The following is a 23,448-nucleotide window of genomic DNA, read 5'->3' as shown; positions in this document are numbered from 1 at the left end:
GTCTCAGCCCCGTGGCTCCCAAATAGAAAAGCAGTGAGTGATATTTCTGGTAGGGGTCAGGGCTGTGGATAGAGGGGCTTTTGTGCCGGCCGTCACACCCTCACGAGAAGTGCTCCCTTTGCGCTCTGCTGTGGTGGATGGATGCTTATTGGTGGGAGCTAAGTTTCAGGAATTTCATTAGATGTGTTTTGGTGTAGTGGATGAGACCTTGCCCACCTCACAGCAGTAAACCAATGGGTGCGGCTCTTAAAGGGTTTCAGTGAGACTTTCATCCTTGAGCAGTCATCTGCTCTGCTCAAAGTATTTTAAAATGCCACTGTTGAGTTCTCGTTGGGGATTCATCCATGAGATTTGTTATTTTTTAGGAGATGGTGAGCTTGCTGATTTGTGATAGGACAAATTTAAGACACTGAAACTCTATCTGAGACGACCTTATTGCCCTTTTTACTGCATGTAGCAGTCTACATTAAAGGATGCCAACTCCTCTGCACAGACCGCACTAATAAACCAACTCTCAGGGCTGCAATGACCCACAGTTCACTTCCACAGGCTTTATTTTGACAACTGAATGGTCTTTTAGCTCTCCTCCACGCTAAACAGACCATCATTGATATGATAGCACTCTCTACCTCACTACCTCTCTCTCTTCACATGCACAAACATTAATGCAGTATATATAGGTAATTTATATATATATATACTGTATATACACTGTAATGGGACAGTTAGTTACAGGTCTCGCTTAGATCCACATACAGTTTATAACCTTTTTTTGATAGTAAATATTTGGGTAAATGGTTTGCATGCCAGCTCTCAGAGATGAGACTGTATGTGATGAAAGGCTGACTGAAGTCACACGTGCTCCTCTGAATCTCACACGCAAATTAACAGGCAAACACAGTCCAGCTGCAAAGACGCACTTTTGTAGGCAGGTCATAGCACTGCCATCGGTGCTTTCAACACACTTTACCTTTGGGAAAAGTTACATTTCTGCATATGAAATTGAAAATATGCTGGCTTGCTTCCTTCAGGCAATACCTAAGCACCAAGTGAGATATGATATATATGAGAGTGAGAGACAGATTGGAGCGGCATCAGTAGTAATGTGGACATTGCACTGGACTGTCATAGTGATGAGGGAGCAGAGCCTGAAGGTGAGGGTCTACCTGTTGATCTGTACCTGAACCTTCACTTATGGTCATAAGCTTTAGGTAATATGCCAAAAACCTTTACATTGCTGATAAAGATGTCAGAAATTAATTTCCTCAGCAGGGTGGCTGGGATCACTCTTACTCCTCTATTCCACCAAAACTAGTGAAAAAAATAGACTAGACTGTGGTGACGGTCATGAAGCTAATGCTAATTGTAAAGAAAGCAAAACTGTCAGCTACACAAACCAAAGTACTCAACAACAAAAAAATTTTACCCAATAATGCAGCAGGTGAAAAGTCAAGGTTTACAAAAAGCATGAATGTTTGCACCAAATTCCATGGTAATCTATGGGGCACTTTCCTATAAACCACAAATGTAAACCTGTTGTTGGTGCTAGAGGAAAAGTGCCAGTGTCACCAAAGTCGCAAGTATATATCCCCTGGTGACTGTTGAAATATGTACCAAATGTCATGCCAATCCACCCAATAGTTGTTGAGATATTTCAGTCTGGACCAAAGTGGTGACCAGCCGACTGTAAAACAGGCCTTGGAGCCACATCTCTAGCATGGCTACAAATTGCTATGTCTAAACTGTAATTGTCTAAAGCTGGAAAACAAACATTCAGCAAAACCAGCTGCTTTTAGCTGTATATCTTTCCACTGAATTCTTGTCATAGATTCTTTAGATTTCCTGCTTTTAGAAAAGCTAATCAACAAGCTAACAAGAATGAAAAGGAAGCCTCCTTGGTTTGCAGCACTTTGATATGCAGGTTAGCACGCTAGACTGAGCCTGTCCTGTACAACAGATCATACACCTTTATCATCATCTATGACTCTCTCTCTGTGTGGCCTTATGTGTACACAGACTGGCCATAATCCCCTCCTGCAATAAAAACATAAAAATAACTAAAATAGCATGCCTGTATGCACCTGAAACATTCCTTTAGATGATCAACCCATCTCCACTAAAAAACAACAACAAAAAAACTCTACAGGTAGAAAACAGAGTGCCTGTTGCTTTTTTTCACGACTAGTGATGGTATTTGGACTCTTGAGATTTTCTGCCATAATTGATGATCTTGTTATTTGTGCTCCAGTACCCAAGCCCAAAAGTGCATGAAGGAAATGACATTTAGGAGTCGAGCTTCCTTTGAAAAGGAAAACTAAAAATAGGAGGCTCCCTCACTGCTCTTTCAATGACCTTTCTGTCACATAGAGGTCTATGCTGCTGCTATACATACATGGTGGTGTTCTACCATAGATTCTCCTTTAAGCAGCCTTAAATTCATTCCTGGTTAGAGAATCAGCCTGTAGAAATGTCTTCTCTCCTCACCTATCCCACCAGTGTCAAAACATTTAGCACAGCTGAGAAATCTGGGCTTGACAAAGAGGAAGCAAAACAAACATCCCAAATCTCTTATCATGATAATAATGTGTACAAACCAGGAGGGGAGATGTTTTAAACAAAAGTTTGCACAAGAAGTTGGCTGACATGGAATTAGTTCCTCCACTTTGCAATAACTTTAACACCAAACATATATTTTGCAGATTATACAGTAGATGCATCATCAGTGAGGCTCATTTGGCAACACGGGAGAAAGTGGAACCAACAATTCAGGCCTGTTATTGAGCTGCAGATCTGCAGTGTGTCCGTACTGAGATGAAACTGTTTAGACATGCTGAGACAAACACGCTGAAATGTGACATTTATCCCTTACAGAGCTCGTGTTTACAGTGCGGATTTGGACAGAGGAGGTGTTTTCATTTCACAACACGCTGCCAGGGCTTCAGACATGTGAGAGGAGGGACGATACAGGGAGGAAAGGTATTTGTTTGAGCTCGGATGTAGCAGATATTAGTCAGAGAAACCAGCAGATGTGATCAAAGAAAAAACAGCACACGCTCAAATGCAAATACAATCTATGCTGCTGAAGACTCCCTCACAAAAAATCTGATCTGAGTTTATTATGATAAATTATGGACATTTAAAACATACGCTTTTTTGTAAGGGAACACACACAGAGAAACATAAATATGCAAACAAATGCTCACATGTTAGGAATGATTTCATACAATAAGAATGAAGTGAAAAAAGCCTCCGTGTGTTTGCATGTTGAAAGACAGAGAGACTCACATATTCTGCAGGGTCAAAAAGGTTACATAAACACACTGTGTGACTCGGTTAACACACTAATCTCTGTCCTCTTTCCAGGAGAAGAAAGAGGGTTTTGTTGAAGTGCAATCATGACGCCTCTTTGGCTCATTCTGCCAAATGCCATTTCGGAGTTTAACTGGAGAAATTACACTGTGTCCATGGCTGAATCTTTGCTCTCTGATGCCTCAGTACCTCACTGAGTTCTGTTTGGCAAATGTTGACCTGCCTGCTGCACAGCTTTGTTTCCATTCTGCAGTCACTGTGTTCAGTGGTACACCTTGTGTTGTAGGTACAGTCAATATTTTTTTAAAACCAAGAAAAAGACCCTCATGTTCATTCATGCAAGTGGAAACATACATACATACATACACACACACACACACACACACACACACACAACCAGACTTTGTATAAGAACGACACACTTATTGCTCAACACTATTGTGGAAAAGATGCTTTTAAAATAAGTTTATTACTTGTTGAAAGTGGAATTCACCTTACATTTTATGAAAGGAAATTTAAACTACTGCAGCCATTGTGCATGTTTTTATTTTGTTTTCTAAGGGAAGGTAAAAATGTTTGTGGACAAAGTGTTTTAGTGTGTACTTGCCTTGTGTAGCCCACAAATGTAGACAAAAGACACTTTTTCCCTTTTTTCCAACAAGCACATTAAGCTTTTCTCTGTCAGCAATCTAAGCTACATGTCCCTTTGCAACATTCAGCATTTGTAAGTACCTATTGTATGGCTAAGTCTCTATTCCACTTTCAAAACTGAAATATTGTTAGCCTAGCTTGCCAACTTTATCACTAATTGGGGTCCACTCTTCCAAAAATGGCAAGGGTCTAGGGGGCAGTTTCTAGGAATTGAAGAAATTTGGGGCTTTGCCCGGACCTCTGCTAGGGGTCTGGGAGATTCTCCACTGGCGATTTTCTGGTAAACATGCACTATTTTGATGGTTTTTATGCACGCTGGCACCTTTTATTCATATTAAAAGTTTGCGGTCACATCATCTATTTCGGTCATCTGGTTTTGCTTCTTTATTGACTATGCAAATAAAAATGAACAAAACTAACTATGGTGATTTCTTAAAATAAATTAAAAAATAAATAAATAAATAAGAAAGCTAGCCTCTAATAAACTTTTTATACTGAAAAAAGTTTCTTTCATCAAATTCTAAAACATTCTGTCTAGTATAAAGCCAATGATTGTTTCAGTGACTCCATCTTTAAAATCTGTTTTCTGATCTTTTATCAGTTATACTTGACCATGTTTTCAATTACAAGAAACTGTGGAGGCCTTTAACTTTTCTCCATGTCTTTTTAGTTTGCTGAAAAACATAAATCAGGTAGCAAAAAACTGAACTACAATAACTTAAAGAAACTTTTTGCTATAAAAAACTGAACTCAGAAAGCAATACCATCACCACACCTGACACATTCATATAACCTGTTACCACAGTGGCTCAGTCGTACCTTCCTCAGGATATGTTCAGGGCTTCCTCGACTCAAGCCGGCCTATTCTGATCAAGCGCCTTCTCGCAGTACACTCATGTCTACTCAACTTTCTCTAATAATGTAAGACAGACAAGCTGCAGCTTAAAGCTCTCTCTTTTTCCACCTCCCCAAATATCCGTGGGCTTAAACAGTGGGTCATTATGAAGAGTGATCAGTGAAAGGGCCCATTGATTTGGGGGGCAGGGGGAAGGTCATGTATGGCCTCGTAGGAGAGAGAGAGAGAGCGAGAGAAAGCAAAGGAGCGAGGGCAATCATGTATGTTTGGCAGCAGACTTGGAAGTGCAGCAGCGTCCCTCAGGAACCCCTCCCAAAACATCCACCCATTTCCTCCGCTGGTACTGAAGGTGCTCAGCAGGCCCGACGCCTCTCACCTCTTTTGTGTGTGTTCTGTTCAGGGTCCAAACAACAACTGTTATAGCTTCATAAAAGTACCTAATGGGAGGAAATGTGGTTGTGGTTCAGATTTTCCTCTACCAATGATCAAACTTGAGATCTATGCTGCCAGGCTTTTGAAAACCTTGGGGGATTGTGGAATGGTTAACTATGGGAATGTTTGTTCTATAAGTCTGTGAATCCACTGCGGAAATAAACCAGAGTTTATTGGTCCAACACAATGATGATTAAATAGGCTGAAAGGTCAAAATGCCCCGGAGGTTAAGGCAGGTGCGCACCTACACGTGAGAGACTTTTTCACCTCAAAATCTCGTATTACATTTGCACTTCGACCTTTGTGTCTTTTCATCCATTGGCTCAGGATTTTATAATCAAAATCTACTGTTCCCAAAGTCTCATAAACATATGTCACAGCAACAGTAGCTTTTTCAACAACCAAAGAAAGAAATCCCACATTTCTATTACTTATTTACAGAAAGTGACACTGCTCATTTTAGTCAGGCACAGATGCTCAAAAGGTGTTTTGCACCTTACTTCTTTCTCGATCTATAGTATTAGAATTATGTATTAACTTGCTGATGAATTAAGATATTCTGTCCTTTTATCATGCTGTCCACTGCTCATATGACCAAGGTTCCCCTTCTGAAAACAACAATATTAAAATCGGGCAAACTAAATTTCAATAACTCCTTGTAATTGTTTATCTTCTCCCTTTGACATAGGAATGTAAATTACCAAATACATAAAGAAATGTTTAAATGCTTTTACAGTCTAAAACATTGTCAATATTGATGAGTCTATGCTCTAAGTAGAAAAGTGAAATTATTATTATTATATGGAGCTCAAAATAAATAACTTCAAGTTCAATTTTCTTTGTTTGCTGTATTTTTTCTACTGAGCAGGATTGACAGCTCTCTTAGGGGTAGTTTTTTTTATACGGGGTTGTATGAGGTACTTCAGTTGACACATGCCTAGTTTAGAGAAACAGACAGGAGTACAGGAGTGTACTTTTATTATATATCCATTTATGCTGTATTCAAAGCAAAACAAAAACAGTAATTTTACGTCACAGAGCAGCACAGTGAGTTGCTGGTCTACTGCTGCCTTGATTGGTTTATAAGTTTGTGTTATTGTTTGACTTTGACAATTGAAAGTTTGAGTTTGGGTTTACCAATGACCCAGTAATATAGACAAACTATCCAATCAGGGCAGTAGTAGACCAGCAACTCCCATGTTCGGCAAAGTAAAATTACTGTTTTTGTCAAAAAAAGTCTGGTGGTTTTGAAGAGAGCAGAGATAAGACAGCCCTCCCTCAGAGAGGGCTGTCTGATTGCAATGTAAAGTGGTAAAATATTCTAAATATAGCATATGCTTACACTAATATTGATCTTTTTAGGTGGCTAAAATATGTTTTGCTGCTGTCAACACCATTACTTTATCAGATTCTGTGATGGTATACCTGCTTCTCCAAACTGGGGGCACATTGACCGACGTCTTCTGTAGGTAGGCAAGGCAATGCAAAGCAGCTTTATTTGTATGGCACATTTCATACAACAGGGCAATTCAATATAAAACATGATAAAGGATACAGATTTACAATAGAAGAGTAAAGAGATATGCTATAAAAGGTAAAATTATTTACTAAATTAATTACATTTAAAAAAATAAAAATCACTATTAAAAACAGCAAAAGTGCAGATAAGAGAGGCAAAGATATAAAGATTATTTGAAATTATTTAAAATCAAGTTCAAGAGGTTATACACTGACAATGGATACGTATACAATCCCACTTCAAAACTTGAAACTATCCCTTTAAAGAGCTGCTAACTAACCATGTAATCCTTAAAAACCCATATTGCTCAAACCTTCAAATGCACGCACTCTTCCCTATAGTTTATACAGGCAGATTTCTATGCAATCAGAAGCTATGGTCTACCCTGTCCGTAGAGTCTGGCTGTAATTACATTTAACGACCACGTTTGTGATTCCTTTACCATCAGCTATGGTGCAGGAAGTACGGCCAGGTGTTGCTGTCAGTGTGCCGCAGAATAAATGGAGGTAAGAGAGAAAACCATGTGTTTGTGGGTGATTTGATTCTCAGTAATTGTATTTGTCTTTGTCTGCTGCCTCCTCCTCTTCCTGACCAGAAAAGCCCCACAGGGATAAACAAGAGTCAAAACACAGACTAGAAGAAGAAAAAAAGACAGCTGTGTATGATGCAGACTGCATGGATCCAGATCATGCATTAAGACAGTTCCTCTACACTGTTTGTGTGTGTGTGTCTATGTGTTAGTCAGCACCGCGTTATTAACTGCAATAACAGGAGATTACCTCTATAAAACATCTGGTTCAACAGAGTCATGAAAAGTTGATTAGGAGAGGTGATGAGATGAAATAAAAGACCGACTTTGTGTGTAACCTCACTAGTCAGCACATGCATTTCATAATCAATCATTCTGTGAATATTGCAACTATTTATGGCTGCAGGACCTTTTATTTTACGTCATTACATCACCAGCAATAATAGCTAGGTTTTATCTTTCATTATCTGCAGAGCCTATGAGATTGCAGCAGGTCAGCTCGACAGTTATCCCTGTCACTCTCATGGCCTCAACTGTGTCTTGTTCTCATTCTCTCTTAAACTGAGATCAAACGTATAAGCATTTGTTTGTCCCCAGTCCAGCGCCATATTGTTTCCTGTAGAAAAATTGACAGGCTTGCACTACTTCTCCCACCAGTAGGAGCATTTATTGGTCCAGTGTGCTGCAGTGCATTCTGGTAGTTGTAGGGTTTCTAACTCTTGTGCAAAAGCAAATTCCAGTGTCTTTTTCCTTTGTTTTCTCTGACCATAAAACTCTGATTTCAAATGTATTTGTCTTTCTACTGCATAGACAGCCCAGTTTTATGCAAAGCATTCTCACAGCATTCTCTTTTTCTGTCCTCTGATCTTGCAGTAATTTTTTAGACAAAGTACCTGCAAAACTAATGACATTACTCATGGGATAGTTTGCACCTGGCTCCAATTTTGTATGCGTTAGCATCCTAATAGCCTATTGTAAAATAATAAGCTGCACATGGTACCTGCTAAAAAGCAGGACATTAACATAGTAAGCATGTTAGCATGCTGACATTAGAATTTAGCTCAAAGCACTGCCATACCAAAGTACAGCCTGACAGAGCTTCTAGCATGGCTGTCTCGGTCTTTCTCTTTTCATCGTCAGGCTGTCAGGAGTAGCCTTTCAGCTGTTGCAGCCCAAGTAGGCATTATTTATTTGTTAGCTAAGGGGACATTGAGGTGCTGGGGTATAAAGGATTACACAAAAGGCTTGTAATACTCATCTCCTGAGGGAGCCTTTAATATACACTTGGTTTTCTAAACACCTGTTTTATAGTAGACCTGTCCTGGGGCACAGGAAATCAGGCTGTTGCATTTACAAGACCAGTAGCTGCACTTTAACTGCAGTGAACAGAGGAGGAACTGGGCACGGACAGTGATAGCCACTGCATATTAACAGATACTGAAAAACATTTTCAAAGACATCACAAACAGAATGCATTGTTTTATTGACAAATGATCGACAGGCAGTAAAGTGTTAGCTGTTGGATATTAAAAAACATTTTAGAATCGGAATGTTCTCTCTCAGTCTGTACAACACACTGACATTATCACCAGGTGGATACCTTCCTTGACAGCATCCAGCTGTTCCAGTGCTCTGATCACCTTCACTGGGTGGGATGATGGTGCTTCCAAAGTCTCCCCACATTCCTAATTCCGTCCCTCTGCCAACTGGCGTCAAGCCTGAACCCGAGCAGATGTTTGTTATCCAGATTAGTCTTTCAAACACAGAATTAAAATGTGATAAACAAGGTGATCAGATGGAACTTGGTTTTGGTCCCCTTTATATGGAAGCGCTTTGGTTGGAGACATTGATCAATATCAAATGACGACATACACAAAGCAGCTGCTACTACTACTTCAACATTCCCAGGGCTTCTTTAGAACCTTCGCTATCAGCCAGTGATACCATTTTCCATTTTACCAGTGTCTGGTGTTTGAAAAATATGCGTTGATAATATTAAAGAGGACGTTTGAAAGATCCTTTGTGGGTCGCTGCTACACATGCCCATCCCAAATTGTCAAATATCGCAGCTTGGTCAATGATGGTCACATCTACATATTACGTGCTAGGTATCTTCTTGCATGTGCTGTTGATGTTCCTGGACACGTGTCAATTTAAGCCTGTTAAATTCATTGTGCCCTTTTACAATACACTTTCTTTGTCACAGGAAATGTACAGTGTCTGCTTGTTAGATGGATGGTCTTTTTCAAAATAAACTTCAGTGTTAGTAAAACATGTGTTTACATTTATTTCCTTGACAAACACAGGCACATGGTTTAGAAAAAAACATCATATGGGAAGTGAACAGTTGGCCTCACGGTGGAAGTCTGGGGTTTGTTGAGGTCCAGCTCCTTATATTTTGACAATAGAGGCAGTGCTTCAAACTGATGCTGTCCGGCGACATATCATATTACCACAACATGTGCCATCCGGCCATGTTATGAACTAAAACGTGGCTTTTTGCATCAGGGTCTGACGCCACCCAACACCATCTAATTCAAAAATCATATCAGAACGGGCTAGTTTTTGAGCCTAGAAAAAGGTTAGTTTTAAATTCCTGAAAAACTGATATTTTGGAGGTAAGGTGCACATTTTACAGGAGATTAATAAATTACAATAGACTTTACAACCAAGCAACTAGAAATCATTGCCCAAAGACTTTTTGTTATATTGTTAATTTTAAATTTTACCCACTGCTTCCATATACAATGTCTCAGCTTCTTACAATGACTGTTAGTGTCCTAAAAAAACACTTTTTTTTTGGCCAAAGTTAAATAAATCACGAGATTTTGGTTTGTGCTGTTTTTTAGTTGGCATAAGGTTTTATCACCAATCAGAATTTCACAACATTTTAATCAAAATGTTTTTGTGTGTTATTTACGAACATATGGCTGTGTTCCACTAGCAATCACACAGTTCTGATGAGTTTATGAGTTCACAGAGCTCAGCTGTTTCTGTGCATTTGGCTGCAGCAGCAGTCTGATGTTGACTCAAAGTAGCCTGTCGCTGAGTCTGTTGGCAAAGTGAGCCAACACAAACCCCATCTGACCCCATGGGACCCCATGTGAACCTCAACAGCAGTTGGGGCCCTGTGTTTTCTACTCCTACAAACAGGTGCCCAAATGCACTGGAGATGATAATGTATTTTCAGTGCAGCTAAAATTACGTTTTTTGGTCATCCAAAACATCTGCAGAAGACTTTAAGCCTGAAGTTTCTTATCATACTGTACCTGCTGTTTTAATACACGTTCAACAGTGCACAAGTATTGCAGAAAAGACAGAGATAACAATCTCTCCACTAATAGTAGTGTGACAGGACCAAACTGACACAAAGCCACAGGATAACATGATTTATGTGAGGATATGATGTGTAAATGCAGCAAGTTCAGACATATTCTCCACACTGTTAGAGAGTAGAATGACTGTAGGGGTTATAGATGGCACGAAAAGGTAACTAAATCCACATGCAAGTGCTGGAAACCTTGACAGTCTCATATACTTTAACACGGTATGAGGACCAAGGAGCTAAACTATCCCTCATACTCTCTCTAAGCTCTTATCTTCTCTGTTCTGCATGCACTCAAGATGACTTTATCTGTCTGACCATCTTTACACACCTCGACACGAGCTCGACCTTGACATAAAATCACTCCTCACATGTGTTCACTCAGGGTTCAAACTCCCTTTATCTCAGTGACACACATTCACAGGGAGTCCTTTGTTTTAAAGGCAAATATATTATCAAGTAAATCACCTGAAAAAGTGAAACTAGTCTGTCCTTGTAAATGCCGGTGATTCTGCAGGGACATAATTTTCAAACCAGCTGGTTTTAAGGTACGGCTGTAGTGATTTTGGAGCCGCCACTTCATTAACATGAGGTATGTGGAGCAAGGGTTAAATAACCGTTCTCCCTCTCCCAGTATGCCATGTTATTTCTGACTGTCATACTCTCTGCTGTCTAATGTTGCATAACTCTGCTCCTGACACATGAAGGCTGAAGGTTGACCTTGGTTTCAAATAACCTCATGCCTGTCAAATCCCTCACGCACACACCGTGTCCTAAAGTGATCTTAGTTATGTGTTTGTAACAAATGTCAATGAGTCATCAAAAACTTGGGGAAAATTTGCCTATCATATCAATCAAAAATGGTAAAATATATTAAGTGTTTAATTTAGACCTAAAAAATGTACGGTAATTCCTGAGAATGCTGATATTTTTGGTGTGTTTGCTTCAATACTACATATAATTACGTTAAGGTAAAAAGTTGTTTTTGTCCTCTCTTCATTGGGAAAATAATCAATATGAATGAACTTTTCAAAGATAGTGGTAGGTTATATAAGGTATCTCAAATTTACCTTAGTCATACAGACACAAGTTTACTACCTTAAAACCCCTTAAACTTACTTAAAGAATAAATTAAAGTATTCATTTTCAGCCAAGATTTTCATGATCTGGTCAGATTTATTTTATTGGATTTTGTCAAAACATGATGAACATTTTAACATTAATATTCTGGTAGTCTAATCAATACACAGGAGTCTTTAAAACCTCTCAATACTTATAAAACAATCCCCATGAATAAACCCAATACCCCATACTATAATACTGGTTAAAGTGATGTCCTTATTGATATTTAATAGTCATTTAATATAAAAATGAAGGCATAAAAAAACCCAATTGTTCTACATTTCTGTGTTCCTTACTCCAAGAAAATCACCTTAACCTCTGATTACTAACTTAAGTGTTACTTTTACAACTTTTTTATGGATCTCTGTTATATTTCTATGAAGAAAATGTTGCCAAGAAAAATAATTTTGAAACACATCGAGAACCCCTGCCACACTCTAATGACATGTTGAGGTAAAATGGGACAATAAGGTAAAATGGGACAGTCAGGTTTATTTGTTCTTCAATGGTTAAAACAATTGTCCAACTTTTCTGCCATGCTTGTCCTGTTCATTTGCTACCTGTTTCCCTGGTGCCATATTGTCTACAGTGGATGTGTTTTTGTGGTTGCACACAGTTGCATAACTCATGCATTATGGCATGTGCTAGTCTAAGAGCATGCTGGTTTCACTTCAGAAAAATGAAATGTTTTGCCCCATGTTACCTGAATGTATTAAAAGCCCCTTCCCATAAAAAGTAAAGTTTATTTGTGAAAATAATCTGATTAATATTAAAATATATAATAAAATGGAAGATCCTAAAACCATTTTTGTTGTTGTGCTCTCATTGTATGAGCTCCACATCCTAGTTAGATTGTCTCTAACCAATAAAAATGATTGTTTCATTTGTTTAACAATTTAACATGTTCAATAAATGGCTGCTTTTACATACACTGTAACAAATTTTCCTGTAAAATTATGGTAAACTACTGGCAGCTGTAGCATCCGGCTGTCATTTTACAGTGTCACTACTGTACATTACTTCAACAGGAATTATCTTGACATTTATTACAGTATTCTGCAGTAGAAGTTGTGGTAAACAGTGTAATATTGTCTCCCAAAAGCATCCACATTTGAAAAAGAAATTGTAGATTTTTGTTAGAATTTGGTTGTATTTTTTTTTTTACAGCAATTTGTTTCAGTGTAACCAAAGATGTAAGACCTTTACTGTCCCATTTTCCCTGATCCCAGTAATCACCTGCCTCCATCATGCACCTGTTGTCTGGTGAAAGTACAGGCAGGCACGTGACACATGACAGGACCTTACTGTAACGATGAACCAGTATGATAAGGACACTCAAGCTCGTCTTAAATGAAGTGAGTGAACAGTCAGAGAGCGACTACAGCTCAGCGGTCAGACCTGCGCATCCACTTGTTGAGTTCACAACAGTTCACCGTCGCTCTATTTAAAGAGGCAACAACATGGCACGCGCTCTGGTCAGACGGGAGTCGGTGGAAACGGAAATGCACAAGTCCGGAGACACAAGAAAAACCTTCGTTTACACCAAGAAGAGGGGCTACGATGTTACCCGAAATCCCCCGCTGAACAAGGTCAGTGTGGGAACTCGGCTGTGTGTGTGTTTTTAGCTTGTTAGCTTGTTTCCATTAAAGACGGGGGTTGACAAGCTAGCTGCTGCCTTCAGGCACTGTAGGAAATATGATAACTGTGAAAACTCAAGTGTCAATATGAGCGAGGAAAGATGGGAGTGGTCTGCAATAGCATAATTAACGAGATTTAGCTGACTTTTATTGTGTGAAAATGCTCAACCAGTGACAAGTTACAGGCTTACAGCAACGTTTTGCTAATAAGTGTTTATAGCTCATGTGAAGGACTGACACCTAGCTTACTAAAGTGTGATTTCGTCACACATTTCGTGACGTTCTTCTTAAAATTACCACAAAACAATAACTATCAATATATTTAAGATATGTGTTTTCAATTTTATTTCATCCACAAGTCTTATTTATTATGTATGTACGGCTGGTCTGAGCCTTTGAGAAGCAAGTGAACCCAACATTAGCCAGGAGGTTTAGGTATCAGCTTTAGACGCGGTTATATTTAGATTTAAAGAGACCAAACAGCATTGGCACACAACGAGGGGCTTTTGTTAGTATTGCCCAGTCACGTATGACTTTACAAAGACTGTGGCGGTGTAGTAGTGCATTATTTACATGATTTATGGCGACTCAGGCCCATCTTCCCTCAGTAAATATGTGATTCAGCATATTGTGACAAGCTGCTGTGAGTTCACTGTGGATATCTTGAGAAAGATAAATCATGGCAGACCCCGTAAATGCTTAAGATTAAAGCTTGTTCTCACTTTCTATTCTTAGTAAAATGAGGAACAGTGCTGGAAGTTGCTTAATCATGAAAGAAAAATGCTGAGTAGCTTTCCTGCAGATCATGAGATAAAGGGAAGACAGCATGTTCTTATGGTTGGGAAATGCTTCTGAGATTTCTAATATGATTACTCTAACTGGTTGTTCCTGTTGAATTAGCCTGATGTATTTTTTCCCATGCTTTTAAATCCTTAACAAAAGAGCATCTGGCAGCCGTTGAGCCGTTCCAGTGTTTTCTCCTGGTTTGTGTGGTGGGATGGGGCCCCAGAGGTCAAGCTGTGGTGACAGGGTCTCTGTCCATGGTGCTGACTGACCATCAACAAAACTTGCTGAATTCAGGGCCACGCTTATGTTAAGTGTGCCCTACGAGCAGAGCAGGGTCTGACTGCTCTTTGTCAGACTAATTTTAGCACACTTGAGCGCTCTATTTTTGCCCTCTGAGAAGTTTTCTGCTCTTGGAAGCAACAGGAAAACAATGTCTAATCTTTGAGGGATTCTAGTATATTTCACTATGGATTTGCAGGTCCAGTTGCTATATGTTTTAAGTTTAAAAGCTGCACCACTCTGATAAAGGTTGCAGTCAGTTCACCAAAGTTGACTGGTGTAAACAGTGAGCTGATAAGTGAGACAGTGGAGTTCCAACAGGCCAGTGTGTGTGTGTGTGTGTGTGTGTGGAGTGAGGGGTGGCAAGCTGGTGGCTGCACAGAGGCCGGTTTGTTAGACGAGTTAATAACTCCACTCCTGAGACTGCCACATGCCACACATCAACTCTGTGTGTTTGTTTTCATGTGTGTAACTGTGCATGGCGTGGTGGGGTGAGGGGAAGCGGGAGCACAGATGCATTATGAGTAATAAGGACAAATTAGGGAACACTTTGTAAACTAGGTGGGTTCAAATGTCATGTTTTGTTGTGAGAGATGGCATTTAAGTTTAAGTCATGTAATCGTTCATGCTGTGTGTAGTAACATAAAAAAATTGCATTGCAAACTGCATTAAAATTTGGAATAAGTTGCAAAAATGGTCACCTCATGTTGTGTGACACTTAGCAGGTCTGTTTGATTTCACTGTAGCACAAAACAGAAGGAGATTCTGTTCCCATATAGCTCAAATAGAGCAACATCCTCTTTTGACATTGAGTAATATGGTTTATGGGAAATATGACCCTAATTTGGAGACAGAAAAGCACAAGAATGCCAAGATTTCACAAGTAAATTCACAATGACGCATTCTGCAGGTCCTGCAGAACCTGATGACTTTTGAGCATTTGTGACAGTGGATTGAGTTTGTCATCTAACTACATTGTAAGGTTATCTGCCATCTCTGTCACTGTCTGCCAAAGTTCTTTCACGTCAGTGTCTAGATTCATTCAAGGGCAGCTACACTATTATGTATTTGTATCATTACGTAGCTTTCAAGGAGTGTTCCTGATGTATTAAAACCATCAAATTCAAATGTTGTATGTATTTGTAGGCCCTCAAAATGCTGTTTTCTCAAGCCTTTCTAAAAACTTTTTTCCTTGTGTCATGACCTAAATTTCTGCACAATGTTGTTGCTACATTATAAACCTGCACACTGCTATGGACAACACGCTAGCTTGGTTCCAGAAGTGACACAAAAGCAAACAAACTAAAAAGCAACTTTCAATGTGCTGTAAGTCAAATTTACAGTTTCTGTCTATAGATTCTGGTGGCTTTGAGGGAGCGGAGTTAATGTCTCCAGTTCCCTGTTGGAAAGAGCTGTCTGATGGCAAGGTCAAACATTAAAATAATCTAAATAAAGTGCTTTTTGATAACAGCTGAGTGGGTGTTTAAGTTTAATAAACATAGAAAAGAATGCACATGGACCATGGTAAAAACTTAAGGCCTTAGCCTACTGCCAGTGTTAAACGATATTCTGTGACCAATCAAATTCTATGGCCTGTATCGTTACAATTTGGCTTCATGAAATGCAAAGTGCATTGTGCGAGAAAAAAGAGGGAAATCTGCAATGTATTTACTTAAATTTTCTTGAATTAGAATGAAAATTATTTCCACTGTGTTGTTTTTACTCCTGCAGCTGTAGTGCAGTCCCCCAGTGAAAAGCAAAAGCTGTTTTCCAGTGTAGAAAAAGGAAAAATGAGTCAGGGCTAATAATGTCCCAGAGCAGTCATTACAGTGTGACTCAATATGTCACTACGCTCTTTCAGCACAGTGGAATCTCTGTGGTTTAGGTGTAATAATGACTGAAATACCAACAATACATATTTTTGAAACTAAGATGTTCTTTCATGCTCAAGAAACTACCCAAAAAAGAATACATTTGAAAGGGATATGAAAGGTTGAAGATTTTTTTAAGGCAGATTTGAAACTGAATTCAGATTTGATAATATGCTACCGTTTTTTCCTATTAGAGCCATTAACTACTTACTACTTATTTACTAATTGTAATCGTGTATCTTCAAATATAGCCACAGGATATGTCCTGAGCCTGGGCTGTTGATTCAACGCAGCAGGTGTTTCTCATCATAATGTTTTTTTTCAGAATGCTTCAGAAAATAAGCAGCATCAATGTTCATGTTAATATTGGCACCATTTGATCCACTGTGGCTTCATGTTAGAAAGCTTTCGTGGTTCAGGGGGATAGTTTCTTCTGATACTGGCCGCTTTTTGAATTGCCACCTCGAAAACCCCCTTTGAATTTATATAATTAAGTTTTAATACGATCAAAGAACTTTTTAAAAATTCATATATAATCTCTTCAGACTGAGGTGATGCTGTTTGTAACAGAGGTCAGTCTGGGACCTATAGCTTCAACGCTTAAACCTGACCCAGTAAACTGTTTGTTTACATCTCAATTTACACCTTGAGGCTTTGAATGGAGCCAGTGTACAAGAGGGCTCATAAAGAGGGCTACATAGATTGACCTAAATTCATGTGAAAGCACGACCGGTCTAGCACTTACGATGTTACACTATATTTTGTCTGTTTTAATAAAGCTCTGTTGACAACTTGACCTCAGGCATTTAAATCTGGAGCCTTCGATGGAACAGTGACATAAAGTGCCACAGAGACACAGGAATATCATTTTACTCACAGTTTTAAGACGAACACTCCCTCATACGTTTTACTTACTCGTTTCTTTCTCCATGTCCTTAGTTTTTCTTCTGAGTGATGTTAAGAGTGAATGTTACGAGAGCCACAATGCTTTGTTCCTCTGTTTACAAGAAGTCTTTTTTTCTCCCTTTTAAAATTGGCCATCCTAAATGAGCTCTCAATTTGTGCTGTAACATTGTTTTGGAAAAAAAGTGTGGTTTTATAAGATTAATGACATGAGAACAAAAACTGGGCATGAAACTTTCAGCAGCAAGGATCTGAGGAGCCTGCTTTGACAGTTTTTACACAGCACAGTAGTTTGTCAAATCAGACCTCTAAGAAAAGGGTGAATTTCTAAAACCATGGTATTTTTTTACAAAAGAAAATTAAAGATCTTTTTTTTTCAGGCCTTTTATTGCCTTCCGGACATTTTTGCGGGTCCATGAATGAAGCTCATCATGAGTTCTTTTTCTCAGCAGCGGTTTGAGGAGCTTGAGTCACAGGATGGATAATTGATCTGTCAATCCGATCAGAGCTGATTAGATCAATTGATGAGAGGACCACTGTTACATTTTACCTGCTTGTATGACTAACCTCCATTCTAAAGCTGCGATTAATCTTTTAAATTCTTTGTAAATGTTTTCTTTAAATGGGTTTCAGTCTGAAAAAAAAGTCTGAATCTGATTAAGTAATGGTCCTGCTCAAAAAAATACAAGATCAGTATGTGGCGGTAGATGTTTTAATTGTGTCAGGCCGCCACAAATAAATGAATGTGTGGGAAACCCTTCATTCTCATACTAAGTTATTCTGCAAAGCAGGTATTTAGCTTATCCTGGTTGGTGGTTGTATCTGATCAACCTGAGCCTCTCATCAGTTGGCTAAAGTGACCCCAAACACAGGCTCCCTCACACAAACACAGGTTGGCGTCACAGTAGAAAAAAAAGGTTTCTTATGCAGCCCGGTGAACCGTCCACTGTCAGCCCTGTACATGAACTGGGGCGAGGAAATTAGAGGAGAAGGTAGGAAATGACTGCTAAAGAGTGTTAGTGGCCAAGTACAGGCAGGCTTCTGTGGCTCAGGCAGTGGCACATTGTTGCCCTCCTTCTGATTTTAGCGAGCCCCGGGGATGAGGTATGTTTACCTCCCTCAGCTGACCCACTTCACCTCTAACAGGGGCCAGTCACAGCACAACCTGCTAATTGATGCTGAGGGATGCAGCGCTGAAAGCAGCCTGTCCTCACATCGACAGGCTTCGATTTCCTTTTAATCTCTCCACTCTCTCACTTATACATGAGCTGATGCCTGCACACACAGCTTTACCTCACTCTTTGGCTCCCTCCTTCCTCTCCAGAGGTGGAACCGGATATTATAGGTGTGTTTTGTGTGTGTGCTCACTGCGCAATAAAGAGATGAAATGGGGTGCGAGGTGTAGAAAGGGTTCTCTGTGGCAAGGAAGAGAGTGCTGGCCACGCTCCACAGACGTCCTCTGTCTCTCCGCTTGATCACACATTAATGAAGCATCTGTGTGAATCCTGGCCCTCAGTGCGTCTCTCTGACGGTGGTTCCGCCTGCCACGGCCTTGAAAAACAACAACAATAACAACCTCCTTAAAAATGCTCTTAGCACCCAATCAGGGATGCTGTTTCACCTCAAACACTGAACTGAGCTGTCGGTGTGTCGGCAGCAAACAGATGCCCATTCACTGGCCCCATACTGTAGGGGAAGCAAGCGGCAACTCTTATGCTAAAAAATGAAGGCAATGCGGAAGTGCCAAAAACTGCAGTACATCAAAAGGCCACCTGAGGCTCACTTTAAGAGCAAGTCAATCCCCATAGACAAACGTTAAAATGCCAACCTTAATTGCAGAAATACATGTTTACAGCCTGGTCCCTAATTTATCCATTCTTGACTGTCCAGGGTGCAAATTTTTACATAACTCAGCCGTTTACATTTATGCAAGGCTTAATAACTAGGGTGTTTGAGTGACAAGTGGATACCATCTGTTCACACATTGCTACTGTAGTTGGTCTGGTATTGTAACCGTAGTGTAACCCCAGTTTCAAAGTATAGTTGTTTTCAGTTCATGAAAGTTAGCTGTAATGTTTGGTCGCCTAATAAAGTGGTATTGAGCCTTTGGTTGTGCAAAGATGCTGGGTATTGAGTTTTTTCGGTAGTAGTAATCCTACATTTTGTTTTAATGGTTTAAAGACTGTATTTTGCTGGTGAAAATAGCATTTGCATTAGCATGAACACAGTTAACCATAGCTGTAAATGGACCATGCTAGGCAGTAGTGTAGTGATAGCTGATGACCTGGATGCATTACTTGGTAGATGGGTATGTTACTGAGGAGGAAGTGGGTGTATTTGCCTGCATATTCTAATGACTTTTTGGCTGATAGGTGGGTACACTATAAATGGCCGGGAAAAAAACGGTGGGTATACCCTGTATACCTGCATATACCCTCCACTACACCACTAATGCTAGCTAAGTTAGCAACTACTGTTAGGGTTATCTTCATGGGTGTATTAAGAGAACTGGATACAGTGTTGAAGGCAGTGCCGTATTCATTCCTATTATAATTGCTTAGTGGCTCATGAATCCAAACTGGTCCAACTGTAGCATTTAAAATGACCCAGATGCTCAACACTATTTCTCCTCTGTGTGGCTCATAGAGCAAGCGCTGGAGAAAATTCTGATGGCTGAGTGCGTCAGAGTGGCAAACTCCAGCTGGCCAAGCATCTATCTTCTCGTTTAGTGCTCTGCTAAAGGGTTAAAATGATGGATCTAGTCCTGATAGTGAAACGAGCCACTTTGTGGGGGTAATGGCACTCACAACAATGTATGATTTACAGACTGATTAACAGACATCTCTTTTGCCATGTTAGTCAAAGGAAAAAAAGTATTTCTGGGCTGCAGCATTTGCAATTACATAGTTTGGCCACTACAATATTGGCTTCAAAGCCTGGCGCACTTCCGAGGGGCCTGTTTATCTCTGCCCAATTCTCCAAATACTATCTCTTCTGGATCTATGTTTTAAGATGTTGCTGGCCAAACCGCCAAACTTCAAAATAAGTGACTAATAACTAAGGCTTCAAAATGGGAGTCTACAAACCAGTGGATGATGTCACGGTGGCTATGTCCATTATTTTATATAGTCGAGGTGAAAGTGACAAGTGCAGTCAGTCAGAAAGGGTGGAGATTTTAAGAGCTGCAGCTCCCCTCCAGTCTGTTTGTTGACCTTTTTTACAGTTTCACAGCAACTGTCTGGCAGGCTGCTGTACTTGTTTGCACAAAAACATCAAACCTGACGATAGTGAATAGTAGACTCACAAAAACTTGTTTTGTAATATAGCAGGCCCCTGAGTGAGAAATGATGTTGTCAGTCATGCTTTTAGCGCTAAATCCCAAGAACTCATATTGAGCCCCTTGATTAAACAGTAATGTTTTGTTTATTGAGGTTTTTTAAAATCACTCACGGTATGCATCATTTGAGCCTATGAATGCTGAATAAAATGGAGAGCCCGTGCCCAGACAGCGCTGCAATTGGATGCCCCATTTGTAACCACAGGCTCCACACATGACATTGCAAGATGGCCCTTCAGATAAAAGACAAAATGTAAGAATCTCTGTTCTCAGTAAGTGCTGAACAAACACTGTATCTGGTTGGGCATTGAGGATGTGCTGGTATGCCAAATGGCGATGTTCCTGATAACCTTCTGTAGCGACTGGAAGTAATTAGGCTCTCATGTTAGACTGACTCTGGTTTGGCTGCTTCACTCATGGACTGTAGCCCCCAGAAAAGATTTTTTTTCCCTCACCGGGTTTGCATTTTCCTTTAACCAAGACCAACGTAAATAAATTTAGCAACAAACGAAGAAATGAGAACAAATATGCTTAGCTCTTAATTCCTAAATGGGAATATTTCTTTATCTTTGTGACTCTCTGAATCCTTCACTTGGGGAATGTGTCATGCTTTGTTGGTTGCTCCACAGCAACAGATCTGCAGAGCTTTCCATGTGAAACCTAATGCGCTCCAGCCGCTCTGTGTTTCTAGCAAGGCCTGATAAGGGTTTTATAACCGTGCATGCACTCTAACAGAATTATGTCACAATTGGTAAAAGGTGCCAGTGAGAAAGCAGCTGGATGACCTGGCACTGACTTTACTCAATGCAGTCTGGAACTTTGGTTCCCACTGAGTCACCATGTCAGCACGACACAAGGATAAAGTTCTGCAGAGTCAAGACTTATAAAAGCTTTGTGCTGACAGTTTTCTGTGGTGGCGAAGCATTACAGCCATGCTTTATTTGTGCTGCTAGCCAAGTTTCCCATGAGCCTTGGTAATCTTTTTACATTTATCAATCTCTTGGCTTTCTGGACCTCATCCATTGTCCCATCAACATTTCACATCTGAGGGAAAAACCTCTGATGGATATTTGTGATAATAGAGCTGTGGTTTTTATGTCAATATTTTTGTTATTTCTAAACTGGTTTAGATAAGGAGTAAACTATGAGCCCCTAATGATGCTAATTCTGACAAATGTCAAGCTTTATCCCGTTCATTCCCCAGTCCTTAAATAGTTTAAATTTCTGGAAATACAGTTCTTAACTTTTTTTTTTTTTACTGTGAGTTAGATAAGAAGACCACATCAACTCTCCAAAATAGATATGAAGCTAGAGCCAGTGTGTGACTATCTTAGCTTAGCACGAAGACTTAAAGCAGTGACACCTCGTGTTGACAACATTAAGTCACTACACATTACTCCCTGTAACAGCAACTTTTTAACATTTTGGATTTTAAGAAATGAGGTATCACATGTTAATTAGTAAGTTGTAGGATAAAGCAAAGGGCAGTAGAGTTTCAGTCAAGTAGTGGTCCATCAATCCCTTTTTTTCCAGACTAAAATATCTCAACAAGTAGCCTATTACATGGAGTGTTGTAGACATTAAAGGTCCCCAGAAAATGAAGCCCTTTGCTGGTTCCCTTCATTTCCTTTAGCACCACCATGAAGTTGATATTTTTAGTTTGAGTGAAATCTCTTGATAAATACTGGACGGATTGTATGAAATTTCCCCATTCCTACAAAGTGAATGTTATAATTTTGGTTAACCCACTGACATTTCACCAGGCAGTTCCATTAGGTCAAAAAATATGAATGCAGTATGTCCAATACTTTTACGTTTTACAACCAAAACCTGCGAAACCAAAGACATTCCCATCATTTTCAGTTGTTCTTTGTGTCAGTGCTAATTATCAAGTCTTAATTATGCATGTTAACACGATTAATTAAGATATTAAATGTCAGCATGTTAAAGGGTAACTTCAGTGTTTTTCAACCTGGACCATTCTTCCTCAATGTTTCAATGTTTTTGTATCTGAGTGACTAATGGAGACAACAATATTTGAAACTGGTTCAGTATTGAGTGAGAATGCAGCAGCCAGCAGTGTCGAAGTACAGCTAAAGTAACCACTCAGGGCATGATCGCTGGTCAATTAACGTCCAGAAAAAGTGTTTGTTTTTGCGACTGACTTACTCAGATTATTATTATATGTGTCTGACAACTAATGAAAAGGATCCCTGGATAAAGACCTTTTTGATAAAGAGTAACATCCTAAACTAAGCAGTCACAGCCCTGAAACCTTTATCACTTAAACTTAAAATTACTTAAAAAAAGTAATTTTATCAGAGTAAAACACACTTCATTCAATGACGAGCAAAACGACTTTTGTTTTCATTAAAAATAGGTTAAAATATGCTAGCTCTAGGCACATCAAAATTACTGTTTATTTAAAAAGAGTCTGGTGGGTTAAGTAATAGCGATTTTGTGATTGTATCTGTTGGTGTGTTTTTTATTTATTAATTTTTTTCATCTTTCTCTTTAACAAAAAGGTCTGTCTCTGTAAGATTCTTTCCATAAATGGTCAGAGACTTAGAAAAATTTAAAAAAAGGGTCCGTTAGTGGCAGAAACAAACACTGAGTGGTTATAGCCTATTGCAACCTGTTTCATCAGAAAAACATGGCAAAAATAGGGTTGAGGTTAAAAAATACCAGAGTTACTCTAACTTTGTCATTGTGAGTACCATATAGCTCAAAGCATCACTGTACTTTAGTACAGCCTCACAGAGCTGCTACCATGGCAGATGTGTGTGGAAAAATCAGCTTCGTTGCTACTCACATTTTAAAAAAAATCTCAATCATGTGTGAGTAACTTTTCCAAAAACCGTGGCACAGGAGATTCTGACATCACTGCAGTGT

At 39.5% G+C, this 23,448-nt stretch overlaps 1 protein-coding gene across 1 annotated transcript in view; it reads left to right on the top strand.

Annotated features, from left to right (window-relative positions):
- The first annotated feature begins 13,083 nt into the window (after positions 1–13,083).
- Positions 13,084–23,448, top strand: part of me1 (malic enzyme 1, NADP(+)-dependent, cytosolic) — a 95,748-nt gene continuing 85,383 nt past the window's right edge. Inside the window, exon 1 of the mRNA XM_042490757.1 lies at positions 13,084–13,332. Within this exon, the coding sequence (XP_042346691.1) occupies positions 13,204–13,332 (129 nt within the window). The 5' untranslated portion in view covers positions 13,084–13,203. The remainder of the gene's footprint in view (positions 13,333–23,448) is intronic.

The sequence above is a fragment of the Plectropomus leopardus genome, chromosome 7 (genome assembly GCF_008729295.1).
Source record: "Plectropomus leopardus isolate mb chromosome 7, YSFRI_Pleo_2.0, whole genome shotgun sequence".
In the NCBI taxonomy this organism is placed as follows: domain Eukaryota; kingdom Metazoa; phylum Chordata; class Actinopteri; order Perciformes; family Serranidae; genus Plectropomus; species Plectropomus leopardus.
The sequence above is the reverse complement of the archived record's forward strand: the minus strand, read 5'-3'. Positions and strand labels throughout refer to the sequence as shown.